This window comes from Microtus ochrogaster, linkage group LG8, assembly GCF_000317375.1.
Source record: "Microtus ochrogaster isolate Prairie Vole_2 linkage group LG8, MicOch1.0, whole genome shotgun sequence".
NCBI classification, from domain to species: domain Eukaryota; kingdom Metazoa; phylum Chordata; class Mammalia; order Rodentia; family Cricetidae; genus Microtus; species Microtus ochrogaster.
The window spans coordinates 5,006,535-5,023,773 of record NC_022033.1 but is presented as its reverse complement, the minus strand read 5'-3'; the positions used below and the strand labels follow the sequence as shown (position 1 = coordinate 5,023,773).

The 17,239-nt window shown below is 46.9% G+C and overlaps 1 protein-coding gene across 1 annotated transcript in view; it reads left to right on the top strand.

Annotated features, from left to right (window-relative positions):
• The first annotated feature begins 1,384 nt into the window (after positions 1–1,384).
• Positions 1,385–17,239, top strand: part of Vapb (VAMP associated protein B and C) — a 42,217-nt gene continuing 26,362 nt past the window's right edge. Inside the window, exon 1 of the mRNA XM_005362797.2 lies at positions 1,385–1,544. Coding sequence (XP_005362854.1) covers positions 1,487–1,544 — 58 coding nt within the window. The 5' untranslated portion in view covers positions 1,385–1,486. The remainder of the gene's footprint in view (positions 1,545–17,239) is intronic.

Here is a 17,239-nt window from a genome sequence, read left to right as displayed (position 1 = left end):
CACCACCATCATCACCACCATCATCATCATCATCACCACATCACCATCACCACCACCATCATCACCACCATCATCATCACCATCACCATCATCACCATCATCATCAGACTTGAGGTCAGCTTGGCCTCTACATAGTGAGTTCCGGCTAGCCTGGGCTGCGTAGTGAAACCCTACTTCAAAAATAAAATAAAATTAGAGAGCAGGGAGTCAGTGCAGCTGGTAGGGGGCATTCAGCCTTGGACACCAGCTCCAGCCCAGCATGAATAGGAATCCCTGACCTCGGGAGGTGGAGGCAGGACAATGAAGGTTATCCTCAGCTACATAGTGAGTTCAAGGCAGACTGGGATATGAGACCCTATCTTTGAAACAAAAATAAAACAGCACCAAAAAGAGTAAAATTAAGAAAAATGTTGACTGAAAAGCTTGAGCTTGATGAAAGATACTCTTAACAAATTTAGAAAGCCCAAAGGTCCAGCGCATGGGAAGGGCAGAGAGCATGGTGAACACAGAACAGGGCCTGGGGAGGTGCTGTTTCCTTCATCTATGCATGTTTGGGGAGGAGGCTGTTAAGGTCTATTTCACACAGTATATGTTACACAATGAAATATTAGTCACATGCTAATATGAGCTTAGAGTGTGCCTATTTTGGGCATTAGACAGATATAGGCTCTGAGACTCTTTTAATCATGTGATTTATTTGTGTAACCAATTTATTCTCTCCATGAGGTCCAAGCAAGGTGTGAAGCAGGTTGTTTTCCGGTTATTGTATTTCTAAATATTTCCTGTATAAACAAATAATGGTATCTATTAGCAAACAGTTCGGGGTAGTGCGCTTTGCTGCTTGGAAATATGAGTGCAGAATAGCTTTTATTTATGACAGTTACTGAAAGCATTCAGCAGAGTGGCACGAAATAAGCAAACAATAATTGCCTGTTTATTATATTTATAATTGTTATTTATGAACTGTCACAAGGCCTAGCACATATCACTAACCCATAAACATCGTGTTTGTAAGAATAATAAGTACTTTATTATATTCAGGCTCAGCAGAGTCTGGCACCACACGTGCGGGAAGAAAGTGGAAGTTTATTCTTGTTAATTATTATTATTAAGTAAAGCACTTAACAACAGTTCTCCCCGCAGGCGCTAACTAAACAGACTCACTGGAGACTGCCCCTCCTCCCAAACCGCATGAGGCCACGCCCCCTGGTGCGGAAGCTCCGCCCTCCCCCGTCCGGGCAGGGCCTTGCTGAGCCTCAGACACCGTGCGCATGCGCAGTCTCCCTTTCGCCGCCGGAGCCTCTGGCCTCTGCCGGGCCGGCCGCTACAGCGTGCGTGCGTAGTGCGTGCGTGCGTCGGGGCGTGCGTGCATACGTGCGTGCGTGCCGTAAACTCGCCGGGCACCGCGGCCTCGCCCTCCGCCCCTGCGCCCCGCCGCCCAGGCCGCCGCCCCCCGCCCGCGCCGCCGCCCCCGACGGGGAGGACCATGGCGAAGGTGGAGCAGGTCCTGAGCCTCGAGCCACAGCACGAGCTCAAGTTCCGAGGTAAGCGGGCGGCCGGCCCGGGAGCTGTCACTCAGCGCCCGGCACCGGAAGGGACGCGCCCTGAGGGCAGGACACTGTCCGCCGGAGGCCCGCATGCACCAGGCGCCTAATTCATGCATGTGGAGTCAGTGCACGGAGTCTGCCTGAGTTCCCTTCTTGTCAGCCTCCCCACCTCACCCCGGGCAGCCAATAATAGCCCAGGAGTCCTGTGCACACTTTTTGGGTAGTTCATACACTTTCTGTATACATTTGTGTGTGAAGGTGCACTTTACACATGTAAGCATGCACACGTGAATAAAAAGGTGCACATTATACAACTATATGTACAGAATATGCATGTTACAGTGTGTATACATACATTTACGTATGTATGTGTATACACACATACAAACACACACGTATTTATATACGTGTATATGTAGACTCACCAAATCTAAGGGTCATGAGGCAACAGGGGCCATATCTGGCCCGTTCCTTCCCTCTTGGCACGTTCTGAGCCACCATAGTGGACACTGGAGGCCTATAAAGCTCATCACACCAGTGAGCAAGATGGTGGTGGCAGGCGGTGGTAAGTGCTCTGAAGGAAAGGATGAAGCTAGACTCTATGAAGGTGGACTTTAGGTTGGCTGGTGTGATCGCCCAGTATCGTCTGTATGTAGCCCACAACAGGTGCTCACGATTAGGGTGCCGAGAGTCACCCGTTTCTCTACCGTTGGGAAGCAGTGTACGGCTACCCGGTTGGCACATATGGACATTTCAAGAAGTTTGCCACACTTAGCCATTGTAGCCACAGACTCCCGGGAGACGCTTCTGAGCTGCGGCTGAGGAAGCAGAGGCTGTCCAGTTAAGCCCAAAACAACTTCAGGAAGCCTTACACTGGCTGTAGGGATGGCCCAGCAGCTAATGGCGCTTGCTACCAAGGCTGACGACTTGAGTTCAGTTCCTGAGACCCATGTTGTGCAAGGAGAGAACCGACTCCTACAAGTTGTACAGACACACAGACAACATACACAAACATTTTCAAATAAAAATATCCCGTTAATGTGGATTCTAGTTGCCGGAAGCCCCCCACTTACCAGGATCACCAGGAGCTGGAGAGAGGTGGTGTCGTTTGGTAGCAGCTATTTGGAATTTGGTGTCGTGTGCTCCTCCCTGTGTGTGCTCCTCCCTGTGTGTGCTCCTCCCTGTGTGTGCTCCTCCCTGTGTGTGCTCCTCCCTGTGGCTATGCAGCATTGAGCTGCAGCCTCCAGTTATGACCGTTAATGCTTCCGTGTGTTTGGATCCTGTCATCGCTACAAGGTGTCCATCTCTGTATGGTGTGTAAGATCATCAGCATGCATTGTTACTTTTTATTTTGCCTTTATTTATTCTTTGTGGGGATATGTGTGCCGCAGTGAACGTGTAGCGGTCACAGGACAGCTCACAGGAGCCATTTCTCTGTCCATTACGTGGGTGTCAGGGATTGAATTTTGAGCTCCAGTCTTGTTCAGTCAGTGCTTTGACCTGCTGGGCAATCCCGCTGGCCCTCGTTCAGGCTTGACCTTGAGAAGGCCCTCCTGCTTCTCAGCTGCTGGGATTACCGACTGCACAAATATTTGACTAATAGATTATTATAAAACGGGCTTTGTGCTAGCTGGTTATGCATCTCTGGGCCGATGTAAGTCTGGAGTGTGTTGAGGTCAGCTGTGATTTTCAGAAAGGTGAGTTAGATTGAATGCATTCTTACTTAAACACATTTTCCACTTAGGGGATATCGGGCTCTAACTTCATTGAGGGACATCTTTGTTTGACTTTCTGTGGTGGTCTCTGGGTTCCTTGGAGGAGGCTGAAAGCCAGGTAGCCAAAGTGGATATGGTAAGTCAGTGGCTGGAATTCTTCATTCAGGAGCCCAGCTCTGCCTCCCCTAACTTGGCTCATTGGTCCACATCCATGTGTTGGGACCCAGGAATATTCCAAGTCTGGTTGATTGTGCACCCGTTCTTCCTCGGCATTCACTCACCCACCCTTTCCACCCCTGGAAAGAAGGGACAGATGAGATGGTCCACATGGGAGAGCATGGTGGGCAATGCAGCCTGGAGCATGGGGAGTGTCACTGAAGCTGGTTACAGAGGTCCAGTACAGCAGGGTGGAAGGTGGGTGTGTTCTAGACGTGGATGGTGGTATGCATAGAGATCCAAAAACTGGGGTGCTTGCTTCTTGGGAATGGCATGGGTAGGAGGTGTGGCGCAGATTGAAAGACCAGGATTGGCTAGTCCACAGGAGTCGGGCCTGCACACCCACCAGGTTGAGACTGTGTGTTGGGCCTCCCTTGGGTTGAGCCTTGAAGCCCCAAGCGCCCCTACCATGTCCTCTGGTGTGTGATCTGGGAAGGAGACAATCATGTTCCGCTTCTTTTAGTTGCCTGTGTGTGACCTTGGACAGCTACCTTACTCCTCTTGCCCTTGAGTGGATGGCTGTGCTAAGAAAGTGAGGTGACACCTCTTCAGCCAACATCACTAGTTGCCAGGGAGATGGTCCAGAAGTTTGGTGTCTGAATGTCCTCACTCTGGAAGCATCCAGGGATGCGTGGGCTTCTGACAGGCTTTGTGAGCATAGAGCCCTTGTCTCTTGGAGATGAAGCCTTACCTACTGTGCCCTTCAGGCAGATCTGGAGGGAGCGGATATTCTGCCTTAGCTCCCTGGTGCTGGGATTGTGGGTGGTGCCAGCTGGGGTGTTTAGTTTCTTGGTTTGTTTGCTTTAAGCTGGGTGCTGAGACAAGAAAATGAGAGGCCCAGTAGTTAGCTCTTTGTGTTAAGGGTGAGAGCCTTCAGATTTAGCTGGTGTCCTTCGTGTTGTTGAGAATAAGGACTCTGATTTCTGCAGTTCCTCTTACTAGATTACACTTGTGAGCTAATCAAAGCCCTTGTTTTCTGGGGATCCTCAGACTTTTACTTCAGTTGAAGATGATGGTGTGGTATTTAGTATTTGCATTATCTCGGGATTTTGTGTGGTATGTTAAATTTAAATACATTATAGACTGGACATGGTGACATACACCGATAATCCAAGTACCTTGAAAACTAAGGCAGGGAGATTGTGGGTTCAAGATCAAGTTGGACTACATCTCAAGAAAACATATAAACAAAATAAAACCAAACCCATAACTAAACCCCAAAAGGGTGGGAGTGTGATAGTCAGTGGTATAAGACCCTTCGGTTTGATTTCCAGCACCACACACATATGCATGTATACATGTATACATGCATATGTGCACATACATGTGCATACATATATGCATACATGCATGTAAATAGAGGTTTCTCTGTTGTGCCCCGTTCCTCTGCCACTTCTAAATAATCACTCAGAGGCTTAATATTAATTACAAACTGCTTGGCCTATAGTTCAGGCTTATTACTAACTAGCTCTTACATTTAAATTAGCCCATTTCTATTAATCTATGTATTGCCACGTGGCTTTCACCAGTCTGCTGGCATCTTGCTTCTTGGGCAACTCACTCACATTTCCCTCGATTCTGCCCTTCTTTCTCCCTGTATTTTCAATTTGGCTTTTCCACCTAGCATTATTCTTTCTGCCTTGCTATAGACCAAAGAAACTCCTTCATTAACCAATGGAAATAAAACTTACAGCATATAGAAGGTTATCTCATAGCACACACACACATGTACACACACACATATATATGTATATATATGTGCATATGCACACACATGGGCATGTACACACAGATTCCTATAGTTCTGTGGATCATGCTGCACTGCCCTGCATTCAACAGTCAGAGGAGACAGGAATATGGGAAGACGTGGGGTATGTAGGGCTTTCCAAGACCCCCGATTTTTATGAAGTCTGTAGACGCTCCTTCAGGCCAGGCCAGCTCCTGAGAGAGAGTGAAAGGCTTCAGAGGCCTGTGGAAGGAGTGCTGTCCCTTTCTCCCTGCCCGACCTTCCAGGGCCTGATGCTACTTACATCTCTCTGGGAGCTCTGACATGTGTCTGTATCGATCCTCTCAAGACTCTGTTTGTCTTTCCTGTCCCATCAGATCTCCTCTGGTAAGTGGTGTCTTGTACATTTGGGTCATTGTCCGGGAGTCAAGCCTCCCCCACCCCATTGTATTCGTAGTGGTAGCTGGGAATGACTGCTAAGCACCTCACTGGGATGAGGCACCAGCTGCTTGTGGATTCAACTCCTCCTTGCCTGGTTCTGCCACTAAGCTGGTGACCTCCGAGAAGTCAGTCGCAACACAGTTTGTGACTCGGGTACTTGAGCATTCCAAACTTGTGGATAGACACTATCTTTTGTGTGGAGAGAACAGATTTAGGTGGTCAGGTTGTTGTGTGATACAAGATGGGTGAAATTGAAGACAGGCTCCCATCCAGTGGGACCTGTCCGCTGTGGCCTCAGACTGTCCTGTACAGCATAACAAAATGTCAGCAGCCTGGTTAAGGTTTTCTGACAGCCGTGTGGTTTAAATCCATCCTGAATAGATGATTTTCATGTGTTTAATTATTAACCGGCTTGTTCATCAAAATCTAGTGGCATTAGTTCACTAGGCTTGAGTCAGACTTAAATCTTCATTGATAGTACTGTTTACTCGTGAAACCTTACCCCTAGGAGAAAAAGTGTGAACTAGAAGGTAACTTTCTCTTCTCTGCTTCTTTTTATTAAAAACATTTGGCAGTCCTTGGCCTTGCACTTGGAAGGCAAGGCGGCGTCTCCGTGAGGACTTGTGGCGGGCGGCCTGGTAATTCCCTAATAACTTTTCATCCGCATGTTGATTTATCGAAGTGATTAGTCTGAGCTGATGGTTATTAAGAGACGACTCCTAAGCGGCATTAACACCATCTTTTATTTATTACTCTTAGATGGCGTCTCTCTTCCAAAAAGACGGATTTTGTGCCTGCAGTCTTAGGCTAAGTAGTTGAAAATTAGGGACGGAGCATGGGAGTAAGTCCCTTGGTAGGCACTCAGGTGCTACGGAGAGTGTCAGAACAGAGACTGGACTTCTAAGGTGAAGACTGCTTCATCTGTCCCTTTCCTTGGTAAAAATCTTGCCATCTGAAGATGACCCTGTCCAGGAGGAGCAGTGCTGTCAGCAAGATGACAGAAGATGAACACAGAGAACGGGTTCCATTAGTCAGGATGAGCTTGCCTTGGAGTCTTTCATAAAATAAAAGCCTTGAATTGTGCTAAAACAAAGTTACATTATGGTTTTCAGCAGCCCCCTCGTTTTCTGTCATTTCAGGCCCTTTCAGGCCATTGTCAGTACATCACACCCAGATGACTTTGGCCCTTGTTCACCGGTTCTTTGAAGCCCTTACCTAGGGACCTGGGCGGCCACCTCAGAAACAAGAGTGGCTCAGGAAGCTGAGCTCTGGAAGCAGAGCCACTGAAATTGAGTCATTCCAAGATTATCTTTAAAAAAAAAAAGGTGTGGTAATAAAATACTTCCTGAAATTTCCATTTTCTTCAAAATGCTAAATGCACTTTTTTTTTTTTTTTTTTTTAAAGAGAAGCTGTTATTGACTGGGAACGTCCTCATGGGTGCTTCCGGACGCCCCCCTTGGAAGGGGTGTCTGGAGTCACTGCTGCTGATAAAATTATATAATCTCACAAGAAAATGCTTGTTATTTATATAAAATATTAAGAGTAAATATCCACTATTTAAAATTGATTGTCTCATTTGAAATTTAAAGGGATATTTAAAATGTATCCCCCACCCTCAGTGCTTCAAGCAGGCTTGGTTCCTGCAGAGAGAGGTGACAGGTTTACAGCCATGTGAAGTGCGAATGACCAGCAGGGTGATTTCCTCCTTTCATCTTGAAGGTCCTAGCACTTTTTAATTTTTATGTACAAAGACTAGCCTGCTTGCCTTCACTGGGTAGATAGTCTGGACTAATCCGCTCAAGAAAGGGTGTAGTCCATGAAGTCCATGTCCTTTGAGTACTGATGGGGGCGTTTGGGGCACAAGTTTATCCCACCTGCATTCTGAGTAACAGCAGGAACTCCACCCAGAGTTTCAAGGTGACTCCAGCAGTGGCTGATGACCTGTCTGCCCTCAGATGTCCAACAAGGGAAGAGACCAGGGTAATCTAATGTCATTTCATCTTTTGACCCTTAGGCTCTGAGGAAGCTGGTAGCTTTCTTGTGATCTCTCAGGTTCTGTGGCATTTTATAGCTCTGCCTCCCGAGAAGCAAGCTGTGGTTCCGTCCACTTCTTGGGTGGCTCAGCAGAGTTCATGCGTGGTAGAGGTTGCCTCAGCTTGCAGAGACTGGCAAAGTGTGAATCAGGAGAGGTGAGTGTACCCAGAAAACATTGTTTGGACTAAATGGTCCTTCCAGGTGCTGCACAGCCCTTTCTTGGCTGAGCCGTGAGCTTTCTGTCCTGTGTGCTAGCCTTGGGCAGAAAAGCTGGCCGGGGTGAGTCGCCTTGTATCTAGTGACATCTCTCCTATGGGTAGAGGGCAACTTAAGGTTCTGTTTGAGGTGTGTCCTGGGTGGATGAAAGCATTTGGCAAGTCCAGGGAAGCTTGAGGTGCACCCCGTTGTGTCACATGTATAGTGGGTGTTTAGCCACTGTTGTAGTGTTTGGGTGTTCCTTCCTCTCTACCATTCATGCCCTGGGTTGATTCTCCTTGCCCTCCTCTCTGCCTGCTAGCTCATGGAGTAGCAGTCACATTTACATGGTCAAGCAGCCTAGAGAGGCTGTGACTGCCATGGGCCCCCTTCATCCTGTTCTCTTTGTGGAGGGCTTGCTTTCCTCTGGCAGACTATGGCCTCCCAACAGTCTGAGGCCTGTCTTTTTGTCCACATTGGTACAGCTTCCAGAAATGCAGATCTGGCCATATCTTGCTTAAGTGTGTTACAGTCACCCATGGCCAGGAGGATAGAGATTAGATCCTTCAGCAGGGAGATAGATGCCCAGCTGTCACTCCCTCTGACTGGTGTCTCCCTCTCCAGCCTTTGTTCTCCTTGGTCACAGAACTTTTGCACACACCACGTTCCCTCCTCCCTAACACTCCTTCCTCCTCAGTTCCAAGGTTCTATAACTGCTTCACTGCTCCGCAGTCCCCTTGCAGACGCTAAAGCACCAGACTATCTGGTTACCACATGTTTTCCTTGATGTGTATGTCAGTTGGGGGCCTGCCTCTCTCCTCCCTGAGCCTCCTGCTATGTGCCGCCCACTGACTGGACACAGTGTTTTCAGGAAAGCCTGGGGCTTCTCCCTCTTTCAAGGGCACAAGATGCCCCCTCACCAACACATATACTTTCTGCTCATCAGTTAGCTCCCTGATACTTCCCCCAGCCTCTCCTGTCCCCTCTTCTGTCTCCTTCATCCTTGTCCCAGAGGCACCTGTGGCATGCTCTTCCCTGAAGAGAGCCTTCCTCCCCCATCCTCACTTGGCTAATCTTCCTTCACGCCAGCTGCGGGTACAGTGAGTCTGAGGTGCAGCTTCACGTCTTCTCTTTGCCTCTGCATTCCTGTCTTTACTCCTCTGAGGACCTCCTCCATCATCAGGTTTCTCTCTGTGATGCCTGACCTGTCCTTGGCTTTTCTCGTGCTTGCTGGCCTCTTCCTCGTCTTTTACTGGTACCTCTATTTCCCTTTATCAGGATTCTGGCTTTAGGCTTCCCTTGTCCTGCCTTTCTTGTGTTACCCATTAATAATACCTTCAGCTCTTTCTACACAATATCCTGCCTGCTATGCATCTCCAGGAGGCCCTTTGGCTCTTTTGGCTGGCTAGACCTCCTGCCAACCTCGTTGTCATGGAAACCTTATATTCAGCTTGTTCCACCTTTCCTCAGTGATTTACCTCTCATCCTTGAATGTGTTCCTGTGTCTTGGGAGTGTCCTTTGTCCAGTTAGGCAAACATCATTTATTTCCCTTCTTCTCGTTCTCACACCTGTGAAGCCATTTAAATCATTAACTCTCTAGCCTGCTAAGTGCACACACCCTGCAGGATTGATGCGGTAGCATGCCCGCGCCCCACCTGCCTCTGTCATATTTTGAACTGTTGTGTATACAATCGATGGACTTTCATTTTTCTAGTGCTGGGATTCAACTCAGGACCTCACGCTTGCTAGGCAGGTCCTCTGCCGCTGAGCTGCATACCCAGCCCTTTGCTGTGGGGGAAGGGTGACTTTATTTTGAGACAAGAGTGTCACTAAGCTGCCCAGGCAGGTCTTGAACTTTCTACCTTCCTACCTCAGCCTTCTAGGTTGCCTGTCATTACCTGCCTGGGCTAACAGAAAATTCTTCTTAAATGAAATGTGACCTTGAGACTTCTCTGTTTTAAAAACATTCATTGGCTCCCTCAAACTTGCATTGCCCACCAGCTGTGATAGGAGAATAATGTAAGTTAGTTTGAAGAGCTTACTGTAGGCCTTAAGGCTATTATTATAATAGACTCAGGCTCGTGCCGCAAGAGCTTAGGAGATACATCACGTTGGTCTCAGTTGCAGACATTGTTCTTTGTTCCAGGTAAGCTCTGGAATGGCCCTTCAGTGTGCCTGAGTGAGCCCTGGAATGATCCCCCTGTGGGCTTATTGTCTCCTGTCTTCTGGATGAGCTCTGGAATGATCCTCCTATGGGCTTACTGTCTCCAGTCTTCTGGGTGGGAAGCAGTAGTGCTTATCTCTCTCGTCTGAGAGTCTAGAGCCTGCACCATTGCTAGTCATTTCCTGCTGTCTGCAGTGTGCCTCTGCTGTGCGGGAGGAGAGACTGGGAATCCTTAGAGTTCATCTTCCAACGCGGTGGAAGTTAATGCTGAGTGAAGACAGATGTGAGTTAAAGGGTTTAGGAACAGCTCTTTTTATTTATATGTGTCACTTATTTTTATTCATGTGTTTTATTTAAAAAATTTAAAAAATGTGTTTTATTTTTACACTTTAAAATATTTAAAAGATTTTGTGGTTCTGGGGATGGAATTTGGGGCCATATCTATGCATGTGCTCTTTCCTTGAGCTGGATTCTGACTCCTGGGCTCCAATTTAGATAGGGCACTGGGGAGTCACTTTACTGCGGTTGGTTACACATGACCTGAGAGGTTGAATGTATACAATTGATGTGTAAATATAAGCCATTTGTAGGAAGAACATTCTAGACCCTGAGAACGACAAGTGCAAGGCGGGTGACAATGAGTCCCTGAGGTCAAGGGCAGCAGCCTTGTGCCTTGAGTGATAGCGAGGCAAGATGAGCTCGTAAGGGCACAGACAGGGAGACTACCTGAGAGTTGGGGTTGTGCTGTGGTGGGAATGAGGAGGGCTTTTAAAAATTTGTTATTAAAATGGCCTGGCTGATGTATCTGGTAGTTTGGACTATACATGGGAACTCCATGGCTCTTATGGTAATCTAGACTTCTGAACAAGAAAGACAGGTATGGTGGACCAGAGTAGCAACAATGAGAAAAACATGAGAGGTACCGGGTTCTGACCGTCTTGAGGGTGGAGCCCTAGGATCTGCTGCCGACTAAATAAGGAAGCTAAGAGCTGACTTGGCAGAGGGGCAGCGTGGGGAGAGTGGGTCTCAGGCAGGTTGGGTAGGTGTAGCAAGTGCAAATGTAATGAAGTAAGCCAGGAGAGATGGGAAATGGATAGTGGGCCTGGAAACCTGGAAGCTAGGGCTGGGCGTAGACATACCTGCAGAAGTCAGCTCCTTGTTACGGTGAAGTAGAAAGGAGTAGTCCCTGGCTGTAGGGATTCCCTATGCCTTCTAAAATAGCAGGTATTTGAGCAGAGCCTTGAAGAACGAGCTTGCCTCCCAAAGTAGGGATGGTATTTCCATCTGAATCTCCTCTCACTGGAATGGCTATGGAGGGTCTTGAGTGTCAGGGAAACCAGACTATAGTCTACCCTAAGCCACCAACTATGTGCGGCCCTTCTTCACAGTGGTGAGATGAACAGAGACACAGAGGCCACCCATGTCCTCCACGGGCTGTGTTATCTGTACCAAAGAGGGGGGGCACATGGAGGAGTCCTGTAACTGGGCTTGATGCTGCTGTGAAGCATTATTTGCATTGCAGTAGCTGCAACCCAGAGAAGTTTGGGCCCCTGCCTTGGGGTTACTCCTGCCCCTCAGCTGGCTTCTCTGTGTACATAGACTGTTTTTATGGAAAATGGCTTGCTCTCTATGGTCACTGTGAACATGGATTTTGGTCTTTTAGGTAGAGAAGGCTTGCAGGGTGTTTGTTAGTTGATGTGGTAAAGATTGTGGACAGGAGCATTTGGTTTCTAAGCTCCCTTTGGGATAGGTATATAAAATTCTGCTTGCATCGGATCTGCCCCGCTGAATGTCATAAGGAAGTGTAAAAGGCTGTGCTGTATATGGGCAGCGAGTTTTACATTTAAGAAAACCCAGAATATCACAGAAAGGTTCTGTGTGTGTGTGTCATTTGTAGCCAAGGTTGGCTTGGAACTCATAGCAATTATCCTGCTTCAGCCTCCCAAGTGCTATGATTACCGGGGTGACCTACCACATCCTCTGAGCAGCGTCCTGTTTGGTAAGTGATGGAGTTTCCTGATCTGAAAACAACTTCTGTCACAGTTGAGTTGCTGAGACCAGTGCTGGGCTGAGCATATTCTAAGCTGTAACTTTAATTTGTATAAATTATATAACTGACATCTCATGGATTAGGACAGTGCCCACAGGGTGTTCTGGGCAAGAGCCAGCTTGCAGAGCTGTGTACAGTCTTCCCTATGATTCTGGGTTTCACTGTGTAGCCCATGCTGGCCTCTGACTCACAAGAGGTCTACCTGCTTCTGCCTCCCACGTGTTGGGATTAAAGGTGTGTTCTATCATGTCTGGCTACAGGAGCTTTCTTTATGTAGAAACAGAAATAGCCACATAGTTGAATAAGCGCCAGACATAGCATAGGTAGACATTAGTGGGTACCAACCTTAATTTAAACCTTTCTGTAATGAGATAGGTGAAACTTAATGAGTAATTTAGGTGTGCTTTTGCTCTCTGTCTGCCAGTCTGTACTTCCTGCTTTTCCTTACTCACCGGAGTTTAGTATGGTCTCTTTCCATGTTCTCTGTATCAGTGAGCTATGAGCCACGTGCCCTTCATGCTTTTCAGACATAGCAGTTGCAATACAGATCCGGTTCATCCTTTTCCATCGCTGTGTCATAACCCTTCAAGAAATGTAGTACATATGTTACACACGAGAACCCTCCTAGAGTCCAAAGCCTTGGGGCTGCTTTGTTTCCTGGGCTGTCCTTCCTGCATAGCATCCCATGGTTTCTAGGTGCCTTCCTGAGATTGATCTCAGGCCTGTCCTTGTTGACAGAGGTTTCTGTCTTGCTCGGTTCTGCAACCGTTCAGTCCCAAAGAAACACACAAAGGTCTACATTAATCATAAACTGGTTGGCCTATTAATAGCTCAGGCTTCTTATTAACTCTTTCTTACATCTTAAATTAGCCTGTAATTCTTGTCTATACTAGCCACGTGGCTTGGTACCTTTATCAGTGAGGCATTCTTATCTTGCTTGCTTTGTGTCTAGGTGATGACTGCAGACTGCGTCTTTCCTCTTCCCAGAATTCTTCTGTTCTCGTCGCCCTGCCTCTACTTCCTGCCTGGTTGCCCTGCCTATACTTCTTGCCTGGCTACTGGTCAATCAATGTTTTGTTAAAATACAAGTGACAGGGTACAGACCATTGTCCCACAGCATGCCTTAGCATCTCTGGTCATTGGATTCTTAAGCTAGGAGAGTGCTGGCCAGTTTTCCCACCTGTGAAGGACTCCTTGACAGGCAGTTTACGGGGCTCAGAAGCTAGGAATCAGTGAGCTGCCAGTAGGGGGTTGTCATCTTCTTCTGCCAAGCTGGCCCTTGGTCTCTTTGATGTTGCTGTCAGTGACAGTCCTGGGTGTTGATTCCTCGGCTGTAATAATGGGTGTGATGTTTCTCCGTAGCCACCTGTCTCATGAGGATGTTGGAGAGGATGCTTTATTAGTTTAGAATACTTTGGGTCTAAAACTTCTTTGGAACAATCTTTTGTCTATATGCAGGATTCTTTATTTTTTCTTGTAATTTTCTTGTGATTATTTCAAAATGAGAGCCATAGGATTGGGCTTCAGCCTGTGCTGTTAAAAACATACTGGTTACAATGATTTGGTTTTGTTTCCAAAGCACTGAGTTAATGTGTGAGATTAGGAGGATAGACTTGGGAAAAACAAGAACTTCTTGTGTCCTTCCTGGAGGGTTCATGGTTGTTGAAGAGCTGTCTTCTCTGAAAATGTTATATGACCTCTTGACCTTCCTCCCTATGCTCTCAACTCTGAGCGAGGTTTTACTGTGCAGCCCAGGCTGACCTTAAGCTCTTGATCCTTCTGCCTCGGCCTCCCTTGAGCTATGATTATAGGAATCTGCTCCATAATCCACTAAGCCTGCTCACTCTTTGTTTTTTTTGAAGCAAGGGAAGTTTAAAAAACGGAACAGCTCTAACCAGAGCATTATTGACGGAAACCCGTTTGCGAGAGCAGCGCACACTTAGAGGGGCTTTAGATTTGGTGCTGTTAGCAGCATACTCAGCAGCATGGAAAAGCTCACGCTGGCTTGTCCATTCCTCCAACCCTTTTGCTACTGGTGGTCCCCTGTTTTAGGCGTGGGTGTGTGACAACTGATGTTGTCAGTCCGTGGAAATGGAAGCAAACATGCACAGTGGTCCTGTGGGGGAGATGTTGAGGTTGAAGAGCAAGCCACACTCCGGGGGACATCTGGTAAAGAGTTCAGCCTTTTGGTCTCTGCGTGCTCTTCTTCAAGCCTTGCTGAGTGGAGTACCCTGTTCCTGGAACTACACTATGTACTGACTACCAGCTATGATCAGGGGACAGAGTCATGTGATCTGTGGTTTCCATTCTGTAGGAACAAGTATGGCATTACAGTCAGGAAGGGAATGCAGGTGGCAGGCCTTGGTCCTCGGTGAGAATAGACTGGGACAGAATAAGTAGAAGCAGCAAATTTGACTTCAGAAGATCTGTGTCTCCCAATTGTAATATATTTCACATGTACAGAGTCTATTGTATTGAGACCTCAAGGACTGTTTTATTGTCCCAGCAGCGTCCATCAAAAGTCTTTGCTTCTGCCTGAAGGCTCTCTGTAGGGTTGAAGTGAATGTGGCCGCTTATTGTTTAGAGGGTCATCTCTGTGTTTTTGCCCTTTCTAGAATGCCACGTGGTGACCATCACTTAGAATATGAATTTAGGGTCCTGCCATACCTTTTCATGGCTCGATTCCTTATATTTTAGTGACTGTTATCCCTCTGTCTGGATGCTCCACGTTTTACTGTCTCTACCTTCTGAAGGGCTTGGTTTTGTCTCTGGTGAGGCTGTTGAGTCTCCACTTCACCGAGGAGAGTGATGCCTGGCTTGGATAAGGAGACTGTGGTTGGTTTTGTAAGAAACACCTACTGGACCAGGGCGGGGGTTACAGCTCCATGCAAGAGCCCTTGCCTAGCATGTATGAGGCCCTCAGTTCAGTTTTGAATAGCACCACGAGAAGAAAAGAAACAACCTGGCTGCCTCTCAGAGTGGCTGCACTGACTTCAGCTGTGTTGGGAAGCAAAGTGGTGACCTGCCATTGTGTTTTAGCCTGCATTTTCCTAAGAGTAAGTGGTGAGCGTTGTCCCATGTACCCCTTGCCCTCTGCCTGTCTTTGTTGAGATGTCTGCATCTCTTCTGTCCATTTTTAAACCATGTGACACATTTTCTGATTGTTGGGTTTCAGTTTTCCGTACAACCGACAGACGATCCTTTATCAGGTGTATCTTCTGTAGATAGCCCTCTTGTAAATAGCTCCGAAGCAGGATTGTCCTTCCAGCCTGTTGGAATGCCTTTGGCAGAGCAGATGTTTTTATTTATTTGATTTTTTTAGTGCTGGGGATAGGACTCAGGACTTTTTGAGTGTTAGATAATAGTGCACTTCTGCAGAACCTCAGCCCAGCCCACAGGTTTGACATTGTAATGAACCCAGCTTAGCACTTCTTTCTTCCATGGATTCCACCACACTTATTTCCCTGCAAAGTCTCCCAAGTCCCAGGTGTTACCTTCCAGGACTCTTATTTAGTATCTACTTATTTCATTCATTGAGAAACAGGATCTCACTATATAGTCTTGGCTGGCCTGGAACTTACTCTGTAGACCAGGATGGCCTTGATTGAACTTATTCAAAGAGATTCTCCTGCCTCTGCCTCCCGAGTTCTGGGACTAAAGATGTGAGCCATTATACCTGGCTGTTTTAGACATTGTTAATCTTTATTTTCTAGTACAAGTGAATTGTGGGTTAAAAATAAAATGCCTTCTTTGCCTCTTCAACACATAGTCTTGCCACTTAGTAGACAGAATCCTGAGACATGCTTAAATCTGCAGATGAGAAAGACCCAGGCTGGGCCCCGAGTTCCTGAACTTTTCACTGTGGCCTTTACAGGTGCCAGATAAGAACTCTTCAGCTGCTGTGTTGTGAAGTTGGAGTTCGGGTCAGACAGGAGTTCTGTGTCAGTGATGCTCTCTGGGCACTGGGCACTGCAAAGTGCTCAGACCTTGCAAAGGTTGGGGGAGCGCTTAGATGTTCCCTGGACATTTCCCGATTGGTAACTTGTCCAGCTTACTTGTCTTGTCCTGTTTTTTTTCTGAAATAGGACTTCACCTCATTCTAGCCTGGAATTTTCTTTTTGTGCATCCTGTCCTGTAGCTCGGGCTGGCTTGAGCTCATCGTCCTTCTGCCTAAGCCTCTGGGATTGCACATGTGAACCTCCGCTACCTGACTTGAATCTCGCTGTCTCTGGGGAGATCTCAGTACCTGGAACTGTGACTTACCTTCTCCCTTGAACTTGAAGATAGGACTGTAAGTCTGAGCTTGTATCCTATGACCTGCAACAGAAGGACCCCCCTCCTCACTGTTTACTTTTGTGAACACACGTATTTCTTTTGTGTCTGTGTTCTTTGCTTTTTCAAACAAATGGAATCCAGACCTTTCATTCTTAAGTAACTTCAAAGACAGCGAGGCAAGCTCCAGGGTCTCGGGAGGGTGCGGGGTGGTTTATGTTGTACTTTGCTGGATCTAGTCCCTCCAAGAACGAGTGGAGGAGTTCATATTCTGTTAGTTAATGCTGTCTCATGAGCATCTTCATCAACCTTAATAAATGCTTGCAGGTGCACACAGTTGTAACGGGAAGGAAGAACCCATTCCACCTGTGACATAGAAGGAAAAATGTCAAAGCACTTCGGGAATTTACTTCAGGCTGGGGTTGCTTCTCTGCTCATTCATGCTGGAGATGTGTCATTCCTAATCTCACACAGACATCTGGACCAAGGGATGGGTGACCGGAAGAAAGTAATTAAAGGAGGTGGTGTGTTCAGCTCTAGAGACACATCATTTTTTCATCTCTTAAAAGGAAAAGAAAAACCTTAACTTTTGAAGGTTTTGTTTGTAAAATTGGCTTTATATTTTATAAACAATGTTTAAATTCATTGGTAATAACTATACATGTTTGTGGAGTAAATCCCATTTTTTACATAATGCTTTAATGGGAATGGCAGTTTGATGAAATGGAAGTGACTAGGAAAATCTGAGTGACGCTCACAAGCCTTCATGTCATTTTTATTGAGGTTTTTGTGTGTTCTAATTCATTAGTACAGGAGAAAGGAGGACACTAACATGGTTTATCTCCTGTAATTACTTAAATCGAATTTATTTTCAATA